Below are 20854 nucleotides of genomic sequence, written 5' to 3' on the forward strand. Positions count from 1 at the left end.
ATGAGCAAGGAGATTTCATTTTCTTCAACAAATCTTGGCTCTTTAAGAACATACTCTGTAGGCATATGTGGGGAGAAAGGGCACAAGGGTTTACAAAAGTGAGTAAGGTGAAGTCTGTGCCCTTGGTGATTTTACTGTCTAGAAAGGATGGACACTGTGTGAGTGAGGCTAATGATTTTTGAGTCTCTGCAGTACTAAGTCCCACTGTATTAGGGACTTAGTATGCGTTCTCTAAGGACAATTCAAGGTCGAAAGTGCTATAAGAGTTCAGAAATGTTTTGAAGCTATATTGAGGAACTAGCACTGGAACTAGCACTTGAAGAATAGGTATGATTTTAACCAGGTTCAAGTGGTGAAAGCAATTGTGGGAACGAGGATGTATTAATCAAAGTCCAAATAAGTGCCGGGCTTCCGGAATGGGACACATGCTGTCTGGCTCGGTACACCATGTTTTCTAAAACCTAACACTGTTGGAACAGCCTCCTACTTGATCTCCCACCTCCTCTCTCTCCCTGGTGCACTCTACAAACAACTATAGATCCATTTTCATGAAACCAGTATTAGATTAAATCAGGACTCTACTTAATCTACTTTCTTCTAAAAGGAAGAAAGTTAGAGAGGAGGGAGAAGAAGGGCAGGAGAAAGAGAGGGGACCTTTCAATGAATCTTTACTCCCCACAGAACAAAGTTCAGATTTCTTATCATTCAAAGCTTTGAGCACCTGACAATGCCGATCAGTGCATTTTTCGCTTCCGTTCCTGCCCCTCCTTCTCCCAGAGCTCCTCCCGCTTCCTACGTTCTAGCCATCCCACACATATCAGATATTCACTCTCCTGTGCCTTTATTCATGCTTTGTCTTCTGCCCGAAATGGCCTAGATTCTGTCAAAATCAGCTTAAGATTTTAAGATCCAGTTTAATGGATGCTTTCCCCATGAAATTCGCAGCCGCTCATTCCAAATTAAGTGGTGTCTCCTCTGTGGCCTCATGGTGCAATCTGCCTTCATTCCACCATTTGGCACTTCTAATATTCGATCTGGAGTCAGGTGACCTGGGATCAAACTCCAACTTTACCACTTAAAAGCTGCATGGATTGGGGAACATCTATGTCTCTCAGATTTAGTTTTCCTCATATGAGATAGTTAAGATCAACTTCACAGAATTAGGAAATAATGTATGCGGAAGTACTTTATAAATCACCATACTTGTAACATTTTTATGTTTTTTTACATGTAACATTTTTAGATTTACATTTTTAAACATGAAAAAGCTAATAAGTTTCTATCCCACTAGAATGTAAGCTCCCAAAGAGGAGGAATTAAAAAAAAAACTTTTATTTTAAAATAATAGTTACGAAAGAGTTGCAAAGATATATAGAGAATTCCCACTTACTCTTTACCCGACTTTCCCTTCTGTTAACACCTTATCTTGTGTATTTATCAAAACTAAGAAATTTGTATCAGTATAACACTATTAGAACTTGGTAGTTGACAATACTTCGTAAGAAGGGAGCAGGAAGTGATTTAATTACTTAGGACACACCAGATGATTGGAAAGAATTAGGGAGTGAGTGGGAAATAAAATGAAGGAATGATTAAATATCTATTTCACTTTCCTTCGGGAAGCTTAACTGTGAAAGGAAGAAGAGGAGGATTTTGGCCACAAACAATATAACGGCGAGGAAAGGTCTTATTTTAGCTCTGCGACGAATGCCTGACACGTGATCTCACATACAGCGCTTAACCTTTCAAGTCATTAACCCTGCTTAGACAAGGTATGAAAGATAGCTGATCTACCAGTTTCACGAGACTTGTGTTCAGGAGCTCGCTTCCCCACTGAAAACGTGAGCTCCTCGAGGGCAGCAGCCATACATATCTTTTACTAACATGCTCAGGGCCTCACAGAGCCAAACAATCATTCAAAAATGCTTGTTGAATGGAGTGTTAAGTGTTGAGTAATAAGCCCTGAAGCCTACTGAGCTCTTACTGTTCACCTAACACTGTGCTCTCGCACGCTACTAGCATTCTTCACAGTCCTGAGGTAGGTCCTATAATTACCCCCATCTGACGCAGTTAGGGGCCCAAGTCCCCAGCTGCTGGGTCTTGGAAATGGGATGACTTGTATCACTCAAATGCCATAGAGCTACAGAGCACTCTCCGTGACGTGGAGTGAAAGAGGCCAGAACCAATACTTCATCTCAAGTATAAGACATTTGGAAAAAGAAGAAAGGGAAACATCTAGACTCTAGGCGTCCTCTCGGGCCCTGAGTCAGAGCCGCAGTGCGCCTGCGCCCAGCTTGACGTCCAAAGGCCAAGGAGCGCTTCATGGAATGTCACTACCGGCCTCGCGAGATCCCGGGGCTGAGGCGAGACCCGGATGGCTGAAGACGGGGTAGCGCGCGTGCTAATGACGAAAGCGGAAGTGCTGTAGCCAGAGGCGGGGCGAGAGCCCGGAGGGGCTTAGGATTGCGGAAGTTTTGTGAGAAGGGTCGGGTAGCTCTCGGAGCGCCGTGTGGTTTTGGAACAAGTTCCAGAAAGGAAGCCGCGGCTCGGGGTCCGAGAGCCACCAGGCTGCGCACGTTCCGGGCAGCACCGGGCGGGACTCGACGTTGCCTCTGTTGGCTTTCTCTGCCCTCGTTCTTCCCAGAGAACCGCCTAGATCTCCGCCATGACATCCACCTCGCCCAACCTCCAGGTATCACTGTTCTCCCGCCCCCTGGAGAGCCGGAGCCGAGGGGCGGTGCGGGGTTAGGAGTGGGGGCCGAGAAGGAGGGAGGAAGCGGCCGCGCCCCTAGTGCTGGGCGGAGGAGGGCGGCGCCAGCGCCCAGCCGCAGGCGGGAGGGTCCCGCTCTTTCCTCCAGCTTCCGGGGTCTCCCGAGCCCACCTGCTGTGAGACTCTTCTGTCTAAGGTGGGGCTTTTTTTCCTCTTTTGAACCGAACTGGGCAGCGCTTTGGACGAGAGGCACAGACGCACCGACGCACCAGTCACTGTAAGAGAGAGAAAAGAACGTAATGTTTGCAAAGCACTGCCCCGAGGCAGTTGAAGATAGTTCCCCCGTCTCTCAAACTGGTGTAGCAAAGCGCTTCTCTTTTAGACCTATGAGGACAGTCTTAGAATTTGAGGGATCCGTGAACTCATTGAGGTGTGCATTCATGTGCACTCTACTGTGGTTCCCAAAATATGTACAAAATCGGGGAGTAGTCTTAAGCTCATTTGTGCTCCACCTTTCCGCCCCTACTGCAGCGAGTACGGTGTTTTGTACATAGATAATATATTCCTAAACTTTTAGACATAATTTTTGGATCTCTATGGAATTCACTTAAGAAGAGAAATTTCTGAAATAGTGCCTCCCATCCCTAGATTGGATCTGAGGTTTCACATTCAGATTTCAATGTATCTTAGCCTCGAGGGCTCCCAGTCCATTAGGTCAGTTTGGGGGAAAGATCAGCATAAAATACCTGTGTTGAATCCTTGTCCTGGTTTTGCAGTAGTTGATCAGACATTTATTGGTGCCTGGTGCAAGATCCAAGGATAATGGAGGACGGGCTCAAACCAGGGTAATTGATCCTGAAGAAAGACCACTGAAAGTAGATCTATTTAAAGAGAGCTCCAAAATTCACAAAAGAAAAGAAAAAAAAAAAGTTGGCGAGGGAGAAGCTTTCCTGGGACTTTTACCTTGAACATGTACCAGAAGGATTATGAAAGTAAACATTTTATATATCTAAAACATAATTGCCACTGTCAACTGTGACTTATTCCTTATTCCTTAGAATCAAGATTAGGTCCTATGTTGATTTTTCTGTGTGTCTTTTCCAGCAGGCTTGCATTTAATAAGATGTAATGATCTCCACTTATAATTGTTTTCTTGTTTTTGTTTTGTAGCCCCATTCAGAAAGGGTCTTTTTGGTAAATGTTCTTGGAAAAAGTATTGCCTCCTTTGAATATCAAAGGCGATTTCTTTTGAAGTGCTGTCTTCATCCTTGTTGGTTTGTCAGTTAACTCCTTGTATTCCACTAACTTTTCATTTGTCGAGACCTTGCATGTAATTGGGACGTTCCGCAACATAATTTTCAAACATTTACTGATACTTTTTTTCCTTTTGTAATAACTGCACTTTCATTCTATATTCAGTTTGCATCATGTTTGAATTGGGGCAGGTGTTCCTCAATGAATCAGAGATTGACACATATTAAAGGCATGTTGCTGGTGTTAAACAGGGAGAGGTGTTGAGTTACAATTTTATTATGGTTGGGTCATAGGTGCCCTTTCTCATTCAACCTTTTTAACGTTCTAACCTAGGAAATTTGGATGGAGAATATTCAAATAACAGATAACTTTCCACCAAACAAGGCAAGACTGCCCGTAACCAGATGCTTATAATCTAATGGAGGAAAGCAGATAACAAAAAATCAAAATTATAAAATAATAGAATTAGAGGTGAGTGTGAGAGGGCAGAAAGGAGAACTTACCTAACTCTTTAAGGATAAATGAGAAGTGTTTCACAGAGGAGATGGTGTGAGCTTAGATAATGTGAAAGGTACTGACACTAATTCCCAGCCTGGTATTTGGTGTGATCTTATTTAATCTTCGAAACAACTCTTCAGTATTACTTCAGTTTCGCAGTATAAGAAACCAAAGTTTATTAAGGTTGTGATTTTAATTAGTATTGAAGTTAGTTTTGAATCCAGGTTTATTTCCTTGTAAGTTTGTGCTTTCACTATGAAGTGATGAGAAAATAGGATGCATTTCAGGTAAAGACAAAGAATATATACCTCAGTCAAGAAGTACAATAAACCTTGGAGAGGGTTGGAGAAATTGCAAGTAATACAGTATGCACAGAACTCAAGTTTTCTCAGTCCTAAATATGCCATTCATTTTGCTAAGTCTTAAGGAATCATAAAAGTAATATATCACCCTTGATTTCCAAAGGCTTATATTCTGATGTGATAAGACATATAACATGGCTGATGGGGATACTGTGTGATCTTTGGAAGTATGTACCAGAGGCAGTGGAAATTTAGAGGAAGCATTGGTTAGGCCCCCTAAAGGTGTTGGGGAGGGCTTTGCAGCAGGAAGACCATGACTTTGCTGATGCTTGGAGAAGCTGGAGCCTTACAGGGACATAGTGGGATAGTATGTTCCAGGTGGAGAGCCCCGTATTTTGTTTACACTGTAAACAAAGGCCTGAAGTCTGAGTTGTCTGGGTTGTCCCACTAGTTTGGTATGACTGGGACTAAGTGTATAAGGTGGGAGGACATGCCTAGTTAGGCCATGGAAAGGTGCGTGCCACACGGAGATGACTGGTTCTCATCCTGCTATAGGTGGAGAATCAGAAGGAAATATGCTCGGGTTTTTTACTTAGAAAGAAACTACCACCTTTGTATAGGGGACAACTTGATTGGTAGCGGGCCTGGAAACAGGGAGACCACAGTTAGGAAGGCAGAGTTCTGTGTGTGGGAGATGGTGAGGGCCAGAGTAGTGTAGTACCTGTTAAAGAAGGAGGAGGATTGATCAGAGACAGATTGAAGAGGAAGAACAGTCAGGCTTGGCTCTGCATTTAAAAAGAGGGACAGGAGGAGTCTGGATTTTCTCCCAGATCCTTGGGTTGAATGGGGAGGAATTGGTTCTGGGATTACAAGAAGAGGAACATGTTTGGGGGCAGCTGTTGTTGAACTTTTTGAGTTTGAAATGCGTTTGGGGACAACCGAGTGGAAATGTTCAATGAGCGGTTGGATATATATCCAACTCTTTAGTTGGATATCTTGACCTAGAAGAGAGGGAGCCAGGCTGGAAACAAGGGTTTGAGAGTTAATAGTGTACAGATGGTAGCAGAGATTGTGGGCATTCTGGAGAGTTCATAGAATGAGAGAAAACAAACAGGTAGAAACTCTGGAATAGTGGCATTTAAGCGGAGAGAAAAGGGAGCCTAAAAAAAAATTCATTATATAATCCAGAGTAAAACCAAGAGAGAATGGTGCCATGGAGGCTGAAGGTGGAGGAGGCCACGTCCAGGTGTCTCTTAGGAGGGTTAACTGCTGTGGAGAGAGAGTTAGGTAAGTGTGAGACCTGGTGGTCCAGCAGGAAGCATTGCCATGGAGAAATCAAGGATCCATGAAGCACTTGGAGTTCTTTTTTGGGATTTTGCTAGGGAGGTGAAAAGAGGAGTAAGGTAGTAACTAGAGAGAAACCTAGGAACTCAGGAGGGCCAATGTGTTTTAGTTTGTGTTTTGGAGATACGAGCCTGAAGTAGGACTTAATATACATATTTATGCTAAGGAAGCCCCCCCCCCCAAAAAAGATGGGAGGGAGGTTAGGTTGGGGAGAGCAGTAGAGTGGCATATAATTGATAGGGTGAATCTCAGGAAGGAAGGTGGGGATGGACTCCAGAGCATAGGGAAAAGACAGCATTGACAGAGGAAAATATCCAGCGGAGGGAAATTGTTAGCGATTATAGAGGTGGAATAACCAAAAGGAAGAAGACTTTGAGAAAGCAGTCGGGGATTTTTTTCATTTGCTCAACAATTTTATTAAGTACCCAGTTTGTGCCAGGCTCTGTTCCAGGCTCTGGGCCTGGCGCAGCGCTGCAGGTGAGGTCCCTGTGCGCATGGAGCTCACCTTTCTATTAAAGAAGATAGGCGGTGTGGGAGGATCCGCAGATAACAGTAACCCCAGTGATGGGATGGGGTGAGGGAGAGCTGAAGGCAGGGACGGAGCGAGTACAGCTCTGAAGTAGATCAGGGGGGACCTCTCTGAGGACTTGGCATTTGCTGCGTGACTGAAAAGGAGACTGTCAAGCACCCGTGGGGGAAGAGCAGGGAAGCGTATTCTGGGCAGAGGGATCAACGCTGCACAGGCTGCCTGCGTGAAGGCAGACTAACAGGTTTGAGAAGCAACCCAGAAGGAACCAGGGCCGGGTCGTCGAAGGCCTTGCACACCATGACCCGGCAGTGGGATCCATCCAAGGGGGCGGCCCTTCTCTGGTCGCGGGAAGGACTTGAGGGTGTTGAGTGTGGAAGCGGGCTCACCACTCAGGTGCGGTGGTAGTTTTGACACATGCCGTAGCGGACTGAGCGAGGATAGTAGCGAAGGAAATGGTCAGGATGAAGAATGGTTGCACTGCAGAACCATGCAAGACACAGTTAGTTTCAATTCAGATGAAAAATGCTAACAGAAGCAAGGGTGAAGTGGGCTCTTCAGCAAGGGAAGAACAGACGCATACTCTCAAATGGTCATCTTTGATTAAAGGTTTAGCATGCGCTGTCTAGTACGGCGGCTGCATGTAGCTATTTACATTTAAATTTAACTCAAAATGTAAAGCTCCTCAGTCACGCTAGCCACAGGTGCTCAGAAGCTGTCTGTAGATAGGGGCTTGCATTTTGGACAGCGCAGGAGTCACGTCCATCGTAGAAAGGCTGGTTGAAAGTCATCAGTACCTTATTTGGTGCTAGATGATTAAGTACTGAGTGTAAGAGTTTTCCTTTAATCATCATTGTGGTGCCGGAAAGACGACTATCTGCGAATGAGGGGAGTATGTAGCTGCAGAGGGGAGTGGCGCAGTAACTGAGAATAGTAGGAGAAAATTGTAGCTTGATTAAGGAAGAACTTACTTCCTCTGTGTGGTGTAGCCACGGAGTCTTCTGCATCCATTTTTAAATGACCAGGCGCACCAGACCACTGGGTAACGGAGTGTATGAGTCCTGTGACTCTGCCCTTTATATCCTGCCTGGCTTACCAAGCTTTTGACTGTTTAGCTTCAAGCTCGGGCTTTTGATCTATGAAATCGGTACTACTGCATCTTCTCAGTGCTAAAACGCCAGTTCCTGTTTCTGCCGTCCTGCTGCAGCAGGCGGAAGGCCTGTTCCTCCCATGTGCGTCAATCTGCAGTCCGTAGTAGCTGCTTCAGAATATAATAGTCTCGTGTGATTGGTTTGGGATTGTTTGGATGATTTTTTTTCTTCTCTTAATTACATGCTTATTTTTGCTGTAGCATCACCATGATCCTTTTTCTACTGGCTCCTACTCCTGTTGACTATAGTTTTACTACCTGGATGAATCCAGATGGAATGTTTTAATCAGCCATGCTTGTTCTTAGATGTATGTATATGTTTTTAAGTATTAAAAATAGATTTTTAGTGAAAATTGAATTTTGTGATAACCACAGGTTCACGTGCAGTTGTGAGACGTAATATAGAGAGATCCTGTGTACCCCTCACCCATTGCCTGCAGTGGTAGCATCTCGTAAAACTACAGAACAGTATCGTAACCTGGATGTTGACATTGATACATTCCACCAGTCTTACTCAGATTTTCCAGTTTTACTTGTGCTCGTGTATATATATTTTTAAAAGATTTTATATATTTGAGAGAGCGTGTGTGCACAAGTGGGGGAACAACAGGGAGAGGGAGAAGCAGACTCCCAACTGAGTAGGGAGCTGGACTCTATCCCAAGACCCTGGGATCATGACCTGTGCCAAAGGCAGATGCTTAACTGACTTAGCCGCCCAGGCACCCCTGTACTCATGTATTGTGTGTGTGTTCAGATCTGTCACACGGGTCAGTTTCTTCTCCCGGTCATGATACAGAATAGTTCTCTCCAGGGGCTCCTGGGTGGCTCAGTGGATTAAGCAACTGCTTTCAGCTCAGGTCACGATCATGGAGTCCCAGGATTGAGTTCTGCTTTGGGCTCTCCCACTCAGCGGGGAGTCTGCTTCTCCCTCTGACTCTCGCTTCCCTCTCATGCCCTCTCTCTCAGTCTGTCTCTCAAATATTTAAGACAAAAGAAGAAGAAGAATAGTTCTATCCACAGGGATCCTTCCTGTGGCTGTTTTAGAACCGTAATCACCACTCTTTCTCTTCTCCTGCCCCGCATTCCTGTTTCCTGACATACTAATATGCCCTCCATCTCTAGTTTTGTCTTTCTGAGAAGGTTGTATAAATAGACTCATAGAATATGTAACCTTTTGGAATTGGTTCTTTTCACTTAGCAAAATTCTCTCAAGAGTCATTCATGTTCTGCGGATCAAGGTCGTTCCTTTTCGTTGCTGAGTAGTACTCCATGCTGTGGGTGCATCAGAGTTTCACTGCTCTGTGCTTGAAGGACATCTGGAATGTTCATGTATAAAGTTTTGTGTGAACACAAGTCTTCATTTCTCTGGGGTAAATACCCAAGAGTGTAGTTGCTGGTTGTATGGTAGCTGCATGTTTACATGTGTAAACGACAAACCAGTTCCCAGAGTGGCTGTACCACTTTACATCCTACCAGCAATCTGTAAGTAATCGGTTCTCTGTATCCTTACCACCATTTGGTATTCTTGTCACTATTTTTTTTTTTTTTATTTTTTGCCATGCTGATGTTTTGAGATGTCTCATAGCAGTTTTAATTGGCCTTTCTCTAGTGACTAATGATTGTAAACGTCTTTTCGTGTGCTAATTTGCCATCAGTATTACCTCTTTGATGGAAGGTCTGTTCTTGTCTTCAGGTGATTTCCTACTTGGATTCTTTTTAAACTGTTGAGTTTTGGGAGTTCTTCCTGTGTTTTAAATATTAATCTTCCTTTCTAAAATATGTAGTTTGCAAATATTTCCCCCAATCTCTAGCTTTTCTTTTTCATCCTTTTAACAATTTTTTTCTAGACCAAAAGTTTTTTGATTTGATAAAGTCCAATTTACCATTTTTCTTTAATTTCTGGTTTTTTTTGAAGTATGATTGACATATAACATTTCTTTCAGGTGTACAATATGATTTATTATTTGTATATATTGTGAGATAATCACTATAATAAGTCTGTTAATTAACGTCTCTTATCTTTCTTTGTTACAAAAATGGCTTCCTTTTGATGAGAACTTTTAAGACTTACTCCCTTAGTAACTTTTAAATATGCAATTTGGTATTATTAACAGTAGTCACCATACTATGTATTACATCCTTATGACTTACTTATTTTATAATGAGAAGTTTGTATCCTTCGACTCCCTTCACCTATTTCACTTTTCTCCACAACTTAAAACTAGGAGTCTGTTCTCTGTTTCTGTGAGCTTGGGGTTTTATGTTTGTGGATTTTTTGTTTAGATTTCACATGTAAGTGAGATCATATGGTATTTATCTTTCTCTGACTTATTTACTATAATGCCCTCAAGTCTATTCTTGTTGTCACACTGCCAAGATTTCCCCCTTTTTATGGTTGAATAATATTCTCTTGTATGTATATATATTCCATATTTACATTCTGTGAACACATAGGTTCTTTCCATATCTCAGCTATTTTAAATAATGCTGCAGTGAACTTTGGTGTGCATATATCTTTTTGGGTTCATGTTTTCATTTTCTCTGGGTAATACTCAGGGGTGAAATTGCTGAATCATATGGTAGTTCTGTTTTTAATTTTTTGAGGAATGTCCATGGTGTTTTCTTTAGTGGCTGCACCAGTTACAGTCCCATCAGTAGTGAACAAGCGTTCCCTTTTCTCCCCGTCCTCACCAGCACTTGCTATTTCTTGTTTTATTGATTATAGCCATTCTGATAGGTGTGTGTTGATAGCTCATTATAATTCTGATTTGCATTTCCTGATGATGAGTCGTGTTGAATGCTGTTTCGTATACCTGTTGGGCATCTGTTACATCTTCGGAAAAATATGTGTTCAGATCTTCTACCCATTTTTTTTTTAATTGGGTTGCTTGGTTCTTTTGCTGTTGAGTTATAGGAGTTCTTTGTATATTTTGGATATTAACCCTTTAGCAGATACACGATTTGCAAATATTTTCTACCATTCAGTAGGTCACCTTTTCATTTTGTTGATGGTTTCCTTTGCTGTGCAGAAGCTTTTTGGTCTGATGTGGTCCCACCTATTTATTTTTGCTTTTATTGCCTTTGCTTTCATTTATCAAGTCCAAAAAATCATCACCAAGACCAGAGTCCAAACTGACTTGTCTATATTTTCTCTAGGGAGTTTTATGGTTTCGGGTCTTAAGTTCAAATCTTTAATCCATTCTGACTCAATTTTCACGGATGGTGTAAGACAGTAGTCCACGTTCATTCTTTTGCATATTGCTATCCAGTTTTCCCAACACCATATCTTTTTAAAGATTTACGTATTTACTTGGGAGAGAGAGAGCACAAGCAGGAGGGGCAGAAGGAGAGAGAGAGAATCCCAAGCAGACTCTCCGTGGAGCACAGGGCACATCTCAGGGTCCAATCCCATGACCCTGAGGTCACAACCCAAGCCAAAAGCAAGAGTCAGACACCCCGACCGACTGCACCAGCCAGTCCTCACACCCTTTATTGAAGAAACTGTCCTTTTCTTTTTGGATTCCCTTGGCTCTTGTTTGGTAAATTAATTGACCACATATGTGTGTGGGTTTATTTCTGAGCTTTCTGTTCTGTTCCATTGATCTATGTGTCTGTTTTTATGCCAATACCATATTGTTCTTACTTACATATATATTGTGCTTTTTGGTATGTAGTCTAAGAACCCTTTGCCTAGCCCTCGATGCTAAAAATTTTCTGTTTTTTTCCTAAAGATTTTATAGTCCCACATTTTATATTTAAGTCCATAATCCTTTGTGAGTTAATTTTTTTCCCCCAAATTAAATGTGCTAGAAGTCCAGGTACAGCATAGCTCAGCTGGGTTCTAGCTCAGAGTTTTACCAGGCTCACATCAAGGTGTCTGCAGGGCTGCATTTTTGCTTATTTGTTTGTTTGTTTGTTTGTTTGTTTCTGAAGGCTCTAGGGACGGATGTGTCTGCTTCTAAACACAGTCAGGTTGTTGGCAGATTTCAGTTTCATGTGTTTGTCAAACTGAGATTCTTTTTCTTGGTTGTCAGCTGAGGGTGATTCTCCCCTTAAAGAAGTCACCTGCATACTCTGACCCATTGCCGCTTTCTTCTTCCATCCTGTGTGTTTCGTTGAATTTTCATCCTGCTTCTGTTCTTTCTGACCTTTCCTTCTGCCTCTTACCTTCTACTTTCAACCAGAGAAAGTTCTCTGCTTTTAAAAGCAACTTGATTTTTTAAGAAATTTTTTTTTTAATTCCAGTTAGTTAACATACAATGTAATATTAGTTTTGGGTGAGAAATATAATGAGTTGATTTTTATACAGAGTAGTTTAGGTCAAGATTCTGTCTCTGGGCACCTGGGTGCCTGAGTCAGGTTAGGGTCTGAGTCTTGATTTCAGCTCAGGTCTTGATCTCAGGGTTGTGAGTTCAAGCCCCATGTCAGGCTCCATGCTGGGCGTGAAGCCTGCTTTTTTTTTTTTAAAGGATTCTCTTCTGTGTCTTTTTTTTTTTTTTTTTTTTTCTTATAGATGTCTAATTGCTCCAGCACTGTTTCTTCTGCCATTAACTTGCTTTTGCATATTGGTGTGGATCTATTTTAGGAGGTTTTGGTTTTGGTTTTTTGGGAGTTTTTTGATACTACAAAAGCCCATGTTCATTATAGGCATCTTTATAGGTGTGAAGAAGTAGAAAAAGAAAAAGTTGAGTCTTATCAAAGATATCCTCTGTTAAATTGTCTTTCCATCATTTTCCTGTGTTATTTTTGTTTTTGCTGTTCCAAATAGTAGAACTCATGCTACATACAAAAATTTTGTTGTGCCTTTTTAAAAAATTCTATTATAAACATATTTTCTATATTACTGTGAGTGTTTTAAAATACTGTTTTAATGATCCTATAATAACTTATTGTATGGCATCTTTTGCTGCTTAAAATTCCAGTTTTCGGGTTTTGTTATGTTTTAAAAGACCCCTCTTGTTACTATCTTAGTTCAGTAAACCTTTTAGATAATTACTGGATTAAAAGATTGGGTATTTTCAGATTCTTGCTATTTCATTGTCCCATTGCTTCTGAAGGGGTTTTTTTACCATTTATATTTTACTAACTGTTATGTGCATTATCTATAACAGCACAGGAGTTTTGAGAATTTCCCTGAATGCTTTTAACATGAATTTTCATATATTCAGTTATTCCTTACTAGCTCTAAGCTTAACTTTTGTTGAATGAAAATTGTGTGAGAATCTTAGTGATTGGTACTGGATGAAGTAGAAATCAGGGGCGCCTGGGTGGCCTTAAGCGGCTGCCTTCGGCTCAGGTCATGATCCCAGGGTGCTGGTATCGGGCCCCATAGCAGGCTTCCTGATCCGTGGGAAGCCTGCTTCTTCCCCTCCCACTCCCCCTGCTTGTGTTCCCTCTGTCGCTGCCTCTCTCTCTCTCTCTCACTCTGTCAAATAAATAAATAAAATCTTAAAGAAAAGAAAAAGATTCCTGGGGGGGAAAAGTAGAAATCAGGTAGCGTTTACCCATATAATAAATGTAGTTGACGTTTTATAAATCATTACTATTTATAACAACATGCAGTTGAGATTAGGGAAAACAGATTGGTTTGTTTTAAAGTTGCTTTTATTAAAAAAAAACTTTCAGTATGCTCATTTACTTCAAAGTTTTGTGATTTTGATGGTATGATTTTGCCTCCCTTCAAACAGAAAGCAATAGATCTTGCTGGCAAAGCAGCCCAGGAAGACAAAGCCGGGAACTATGAGGAAGCGCTTCAACTCTACCAACATGCTGTTCAGTATTTTCTTCATGTAGTTAAATGTAAGGTCATAGTTTGCTTTTTATTTCAAAATGTTAAAGGCAAAGATTATTATATTTTATTTATAAAAATTGAAATACAATGCCAGAAAATTATAAACTATCCATTTGCAAAAAATTGCCCGTAGCTTGTTAATAATTTTTAAATATTCAGCAAACAAATGTGCACAGTTATCATAGTTATTGTTACTTTATATACCTAAACATGTTAAAATACCACAGTCAATGGAAATAGTTTTTTTTATTGGTAATGTACCCCGATTATGTATGAACCTCACATTTTCTAGGTATCTCTGAACATGCTCTTAAGTACCTTTAAAAAAAGATACATTGGGAGACATTTTATTCATATATTTTCTAAGTATGTATTGTATGTTTCCTATATGCCCGGTATCCTGGGCACTGGGATACAGCAATGAGAGGAAAATGGGTAAAAAAACACTGCCTTCGTTGATCTTAAACCTAATGCTGAGCATTTTAAAAGTGTCTTTTTTATAGTTATTTATAAATAACAGTTTTAGCATTCGGATAATTTAGAATTTTCTTTTGAGCTTCTCCATTTCATTTTGAGGTTTTTGTGTCAAATAAAAGTGAAACTGAGAATGAATCATAACCATAAGGTATGTGGATCTAGTCCCATGCACTGCATGGCCTGCTGAAGTCTGCTTTTGAAATCGCTCTTACAGAGGTCTTTATGTAGTCAAATTACGTATCAGTGGTACATGTAGTATATTGGATTTCTGTCTTTTTTTTTTCTTGCTATAAAATAGTTTGTGTAGACATTAATGGAAATGGTTAATATTACTTCTGTTTGTCTTATCATTCATTTTGTATGAGACAAGCAGCTTTCAACTATCTGCACAAAATGTAATGGGAAGACTAAAACCCTCAGAATATTAAATAATTTCTTCTTATTATTTAGCATTAACTTAAAATATCCTAGTGTCTTGCTCAGATCTATTTTCTGACTGAGATGCATTGTTGGCCCCGAGCTATGCTGGAGGAAGCAGAGAAGAGTTGATGAGCATTGGTTACGTTGAGCTCGAGATGCTCTTCCTCCCTCCCACAAACTATATTGTTCTTGTCTCAAAATTGTGTCTAAGTTTAAACCTGTCTGTTTAAATCTAGAATACTAATAGAAAAATCTCTCCTATTTCCCTCTAATAGATGAAGCGCAGGGTGATAAAGCCAAGCAAAGTATCAGGGCAAAGTGTACAGAATATCTTGATAGAGCAGAAAAACTAAAGGAGTACCTGAAAAAGAAAGAGAAAAATCCACAGAAACCAGTGAAAGAGGGACAGCCGAGTCCAGCTGACGAGAAGGGGTATGTATTTTAGAGTGTTATATTTTATATCTAATTAAAAGAAAAAATTACATTTAATTTGTGAATTCAGTTTCTTTTGTTTAAACGAGGTGTTGGCAAGCCATGACTCATAGGCCAAATCTGACCTGCTGCCTGCTTTTGTAAACAGTTTTATGGGAACATAGTCTCTGACGTCTGAAGAATGAGACTTCCAGGGTAGGGTTATCTGGCCTGCCTGGGTTTGAAGGCAGGAGGGTCTGGTTCACGTTAGAGATTGTGATACTCCTAGTTTCTGGGATGCATGGCACAAGGCACTTAGACAACCCTCTGTGGTCACAGGGAACGGAGTGTCTTTTGAAGGCAGTGTTCAGGACCTCGTGGCTTCTACCAGAGGCCATTTTGAAGGACATAGGAGTGGGAAGAACTGCAGTTGACTACATGTGAGAGTTTGAAATGAATTACAAGCTCACGGTTTTATATTCTCTGTTCAAGACATGTCAGGGAACTAGGAAGTTCCTGTGATACCGAAGAATATTTTTATCTTCTGTACCTACAGCATTGACATAGCAAAAATCAGGCCCCAGCTGATCTTACGGATTGTTGAATTTCAACATAGAGTCGACTTTAGGGTTTCTTATATGAAGGTTGAGCCATTTAATGGAAGACTAGGTCTCCAAAATTAAAATGAAACTCTTGGGAAAAGTTTCGTTAACCTCGAATGCCTGGACCCCCCGACTCTTCCTGAGACTCCCTTGCCAGCAGAAATGTCCTCTCTGTGAGTTGAGGCTTTCTGGTCTTGCTTGAAGACCCTGTAGTTTCCACTTTTGAGGTGGCTACCTAGCAGGGGGATACCAATTCTGTATTGAATAGCAGGACCCACCTTGGCTAAGCAAAAAGGAGCTTAGTAAAGAGTATTGACCATATAGATTCGGGGTGGGGGCAGGGACTCAAGCGTGGTTCCATGTTGTTAGGAGAAATGCCCACTTCCGCCAGGGTTGTTCCAGTAGGGATCCCACTGATGCCAGCGCCCCGTCAAGGCTTCTGATGCCAGGCAGGGGCCACGGGACCTCTGCCACAGCTCCCTCAGCAGGCCAGGGCTTTCGCTTGAAGGTAGGATCTCTTCGCATGCAGCTGTCACCTCAGTTGCTTGCCTCCACCTTCTTGGTTTGGTCTCATGGGGAGCCCTAGTGCAAGGAAGCCCAGAAAGGGCAACTTTTTAGAAGTACTTAGAAGTATTGTAGAAGAAAGCATTGTAGAACAAGGTTGGAGTGGATGTCAAGTGAATCAGTGGGCAGTCTCTACCTAACCCGTCACCCTGCCATTCTGTGATGAACGAGCCAATCCCATTTTGGGGAAAAATCTATCGAGCTTTTAAATCTCCCTTTATATGTTATATGTAAAAAATGATGTGCCATATTTTTTGCTTTATCACCTTTTCATTGAAGGTTGTGTTATAAACAGCTCAGTAAACTATTTCTACAGCATTAGTTTTAAGATTGCAATGTAGTCTGTCATATGCTACATTCTGTAACTGAACATACCTTGTTTCTAATTTTTTCCCTTTTGAGAACAGTGGGGACATGATTATCCTTGTAGTCAAATCTTTGAACTCCTTTTAAATTAATTTTTCAGAATAAATTCTCAGATATGAAATATCTGGGTTGATAAACTCATCTTTTGGTCTCAGTTTATTTTCATTGATAGCTTCATCTGTTCTTTGGAACCCCCAGACTAAGGATTATAGACCTTCATACCTTAAATAATTAAGATTCTAGGTTTTTCTGTCCTGGTTATGGCTTCTTGTTCTGATACGTAGTTTGCCCGGTTTGGTGTTTTCATGTTGTTCACAACTCTCCTGTAATTCATCTTAAGTCTTCCGTGGAATGCAGTGTGGGGGCATGCGTTTATGAATTTGTACATACATAGGTATGTCATGGGAATTTGGAGCTGGTTCCTGACTTCATTCTGGTCTTTTTGCCCCTTTCCTGTTCATGATTCCATATTGATGGATAATATGCCTGCTTAATATACTCTTAAAAGTAATTTTTTTAAAAAGCGTAACTTTTAATGTGAATGTCTTATTTTGTCACTTAAGTCACAAATATTTCAGATTAATTTTTCCTTCATTTTTGCCTTATTTTGATAGCAATGAGTGATCATTTGAATATATTAAATTCTTTTTATTAGGAATGACAGTGATGGGGAAGGAGAATCTGATGATCCTGAAAAAAAGAAACTACAGAATCAACTTCAAGGTTGCTTTAGATTTCATTTTTAAATTTACTATCTTATTTTTTTTAAAAACCTCATAGTGAATTGTTATTTGAATTGTTTTCTTCCCCCGGTATTCAAATGAGGTTCAAGAACTGGCTTTGGTTCCCAGTGGTCACATGCTGACTTCATTTGTCCATTTTCATAGGATTCGCTTTGTAGGGTCTCTATTAGGTTGGTTTTCCCCATGTAGTAAAAATACTGTTCGGCTTTGTATGTGCCTTAAAAAACCTGTCCGTCAACTTCGTCTTTTTTCATTTTGTCTTATTTGCCCCCTTTTAGAGAAGGTAGCATTTACACTACTAGCACATTATAAAATCTGACAGTTTTAAAATTTCCAAATTGTCAGAGGAACAGAATGAATTGGGGCTTACACTGGTTTTTATTGCTGTTGCTGAAGCTGCACTGATGGCTTCCTTCATGTTCGCAGACTTTCCTCATCTGTATTTTACCCTGTTTCAGTGTTGCAATTTACATTTATCTCTTCCAGCTTTCTGTTTTTACCTCCCATGCCTCTAAAACCCTTTCATTCTGTGCTTGTAGGATAGTGGCATGATGAGAGACATGGATTTTGGTTCCATTCTGACCTGGAGTCCCTCTAGGGCCTGCTGCGGAAGAGCTGTCTGATGTTGGGCCGATTCCCGAGCCTCTCAGAATAGAAGACCCCAGCTCTAAAATGGGAATCACTGATACCTTCTTTTCTGGGCAGTTAGAAAATTATAACAGTATAAAAACTGCCAATGTTAGATCCGACAAATTTTAGGGCCTCAGGCAGTGGTAGTTGCTGTATCTGCAACAGCACCTGTTTCATTGCTGGCTGTGTACTGAGATTTAATTGTTTTTTGATACGTTAGCTGATGACTTTTGGGGTTGAATTTTAAGTATTTTGTTAATTTGAATCTTGCCAAATAGAATGCATAACTGAGAAGGATTTCCATTATAGAGGCACAGCCTGGGTTAGTGAATGGTGACTATACCTAGCTTGGCCAGTCCTTTAATCTTGCTGTACTAACGCGTCTCTTCGTTTTTATTCTATTATTGGTTTTACCAGCTCCACTGGGATATATAGGGGAATACTATAAGGTTAATATCTTGAAAGCACTACAGTTAGTAAGGATAATTTAAAAACGGGAACTTCAAAGGTGAATAAAATCCAGAAGGAAAAGCTGAGTTTCTGCTGCCACACCGCCATGGCCTGGAGCAGTGTGGGTACACGCTTCATACTCAGTGAGTTTTGCTGGACGAGCCAGTGGTCTGTGCCAAGTGGCCTTATTTTGATTGTAAGGCAAAGGCGTTTTTTTCTGTCCTTTTGGTTTTGTTTCCCTCTCTCCCCTGCAGAGTAAAAACTGGAGTGAGTCTTTAGTTTTGGAAAAGATACAAGCCAGCTTTTAATAGGGAATTTTTCTTTAAATCAGTAATGATGAGACCAGAGATATACAAAAATACAAAGGCTGAAAATATTTAAATGAGGAAGTTCATTTGGAATTTCAGGGTAGAGTATGAAAGGACTCCTAGCCTTTCATATCTCAGAGTCCTTTTTTCCATCTTTTCATTTAATAGTTTGCTCATGGATTTCACTGTGTAATATCCTTTTTTGGATATTTCCTCTTTTTATCTGAAAGCATTTTAAATCTTTTACTTCTGTTTTGAATTATGACTTTAAGTGTAGTATTTGATTATTAAAGAATACATGATTTGAATTTTCTCTTAACTGTTTTGATGCTCAGTGACTTTGTTGAGGTTTAATCAAAGACTGGTTAAATTTATTTAATTGGAAACAAATCATATAGCTTTTACTCCTAATAATCCCTCTCACTTTTTTTAATTACTACTTTTTTTTAACGATTTATTTATTTATTTGACAGAGATCACAAGTAGGCAGAGAGGCAGTCGGGGTTGGGGGGCGGGAAGCAGGTTCTCTGCTGAGCAGAGAACCCAATGTGGGGCTTGATCCCAGGACCCTGGAATCATGACCCGAGCTGAAGGCAGAGGTTTTAACCCACTGAGCCACCCAGGTGCCCCTAAGTACTACTTTTATTAATATTACTTATATCTAAATAATCTTTTGTCAATAAACAGTCCAAAGTGACCTTTAAACATTGAAAAGTATTAGTTAAATGTGAAGATAAGTTTTAGCATATTTGGAAAATTCATACTTAGAAAAAACTTTAGTTGACCAGATGCTGCTTATAGAGAAAGTAAATTGACTTTTTTTTTTTAACCATCACAAAATCCTATTGGGTAATGTAAATATTTCCTCATGGAGGGCTACTAAACTGAATGGAACATAGAAAAGAAAAAGTAAATTCACTTTAATTTATACTTAATGTGAACTTTTAGAATACAGGAAGTATTTATGGTTTCATTTAATTTTTTTTTAATACTTTATTTTGTTAAGTAATCTCTACACCCAATGTGGGGCTCAAAATTACAACCCTGAGATCAAGAGTCATATGCTCCTCTGTCTGAGCCAGGCAGGCCCCCCGGGATTTCATTTAATTTTAATCTATAGCTAAAGATTTTCATAATTTAGCTATGTTGTATAATATAATTACTCTTGTAATAATAAATGATCTTTCGTAGCAAGAAGAAATACCCACAAAACTAATTTCATCAGTAATCAGTGAATTGTGTAAGTGGTGATGTTTTGGTATACTTAAAACAATTACACATCACCTTAGAACCAGCTTTTGGAAAAGCTTTTGTTATGAGAGGATTCAAAACTTTTGTCAGTAAGCTATATTAGAAGAAACCTTTTATGGACTCACTGTGACAATTTCTGTGGCTTCTGAATATATTATATTGAAAAACTAAATCATTTAGATAACCTTTTAAATGTACAAAACTTTCAAGCAGGTCTGTTTAGAGGCCCAAAAGAAAATTTGGCAAATCTCAGGGAAGTATTGCAGATCAGAGCACACTGTCCCTCTCTCCTCCATCATCCCCTCCCTCCCTTCTCCCTACGATTTATCTTTCCATCCATCTGTCTGTCTGTGTGTCTATCACTGGTTAAAGTTCTTAGGTATATTTTCCTTTTGGTGCTTAAGGAGAGCATTAGATCACTGGGTATTTTTGATAAAAAAAAAGAAGTAGTAGTAGATCAGCCTCCGTTGAATAGTTACTTTCGATATTTCAGAATCAGTACATTCACACATTGTAACCACTTGATGTAATGTTTGGTGCTTTTCCAAACACTCTAATATTCATTAGGGCATTTGATCCCTCCACTAACCTGTCTTAAGTAGTTTGGGCAGACAGTATTCTTTCCATTTCACAGTGAGGAAGCAGAAATACAAGAGTTGAGTGACCTGCCCTGAGTTAGCCAATCACCCAGCCCGGCTTTCTGACACCTGCTCACTCGCCCCCAACGACTACTTCCTAATCACACGATTTCAAGAAGGTTTTTAATAGATAAAACTTTTCCAGACATTTTTGTACTATATTTCTTGAATGTCATTATTTTATGTTGTCTTCTACATGTGATGGAATAGTCTTCTTAATTTAAAGATGACATACTTGTCTTGTAGGTGCCATTGTTATAGAGCGACCAAATGTGAAATGGAGTGATGTTGCTGGTCTCGAAGGAGCCAAAGAGGCACTTAAAGAGGCTGTGATATTGCCTATTAAATTCCCTCATCTTTTTACAGGTGAGATGACTTAAATAGGTTTTTTGATGATTGTCTCAAAAATACATTGATGG

General features: G+C 40.3%; 1 protein-coding gene across 3 annotated transcripts in view; it reads left to right on the forward strand.

Annotated features, from left to right (window-relative positions):
- The first annotated feature begins 2486 nt into the window (after positions 1–2486).
- Positions 2487–20854, forward strand: part of LOC111154260 (vacuolar protein sorting 4 homolog B) — a 33429-nt gene continuing 15061 nt past the window's right edge. For all 3 annotated transcript variants that reach the window (XR_002641076.1, XM_022513765.1, XM_022513764.1), the window contains exons 1-5: positions 2487–2692; positions 13472–13583; positions 14748–14904; positions 17071–17138; positions 20682–20801. Coding sequence is in view for 2 of the 3 variants with exons in the window: in XM_022513765.1 (XP_022369473.1) it covers positions 2666–2692; positions 13472–13583; positions 14748–14904; positions 17071–17138; positions 20682–20801 (484 nt within the window). In the remaining variant the exon portion in view is untranslated. The remainder of the gene's footprint in view (positions 2693–13471; positions 13584–14747; positions 14905–17070; positions 17139–20681; positions 20802–20854) is intronic.

The sequence above is a fragment of the Enhydra lutris genome, unplaced genomic scaffold (assembly GCF_002288905.1).
Source record: "Enhydra lutris kenyoni isolate GAN:26980312 unplaced genomic scaffold, ASM228890v2 scaffoldscaffold36, whole genome shotgun sequence".
Classification (NCBI taxonomy): domain Eukaryota; kingdom Metazoa; phylum Chordata; class Mammalia; order Carnivora; family Mustelidae; genus Enhydra; species Enhydra lutris.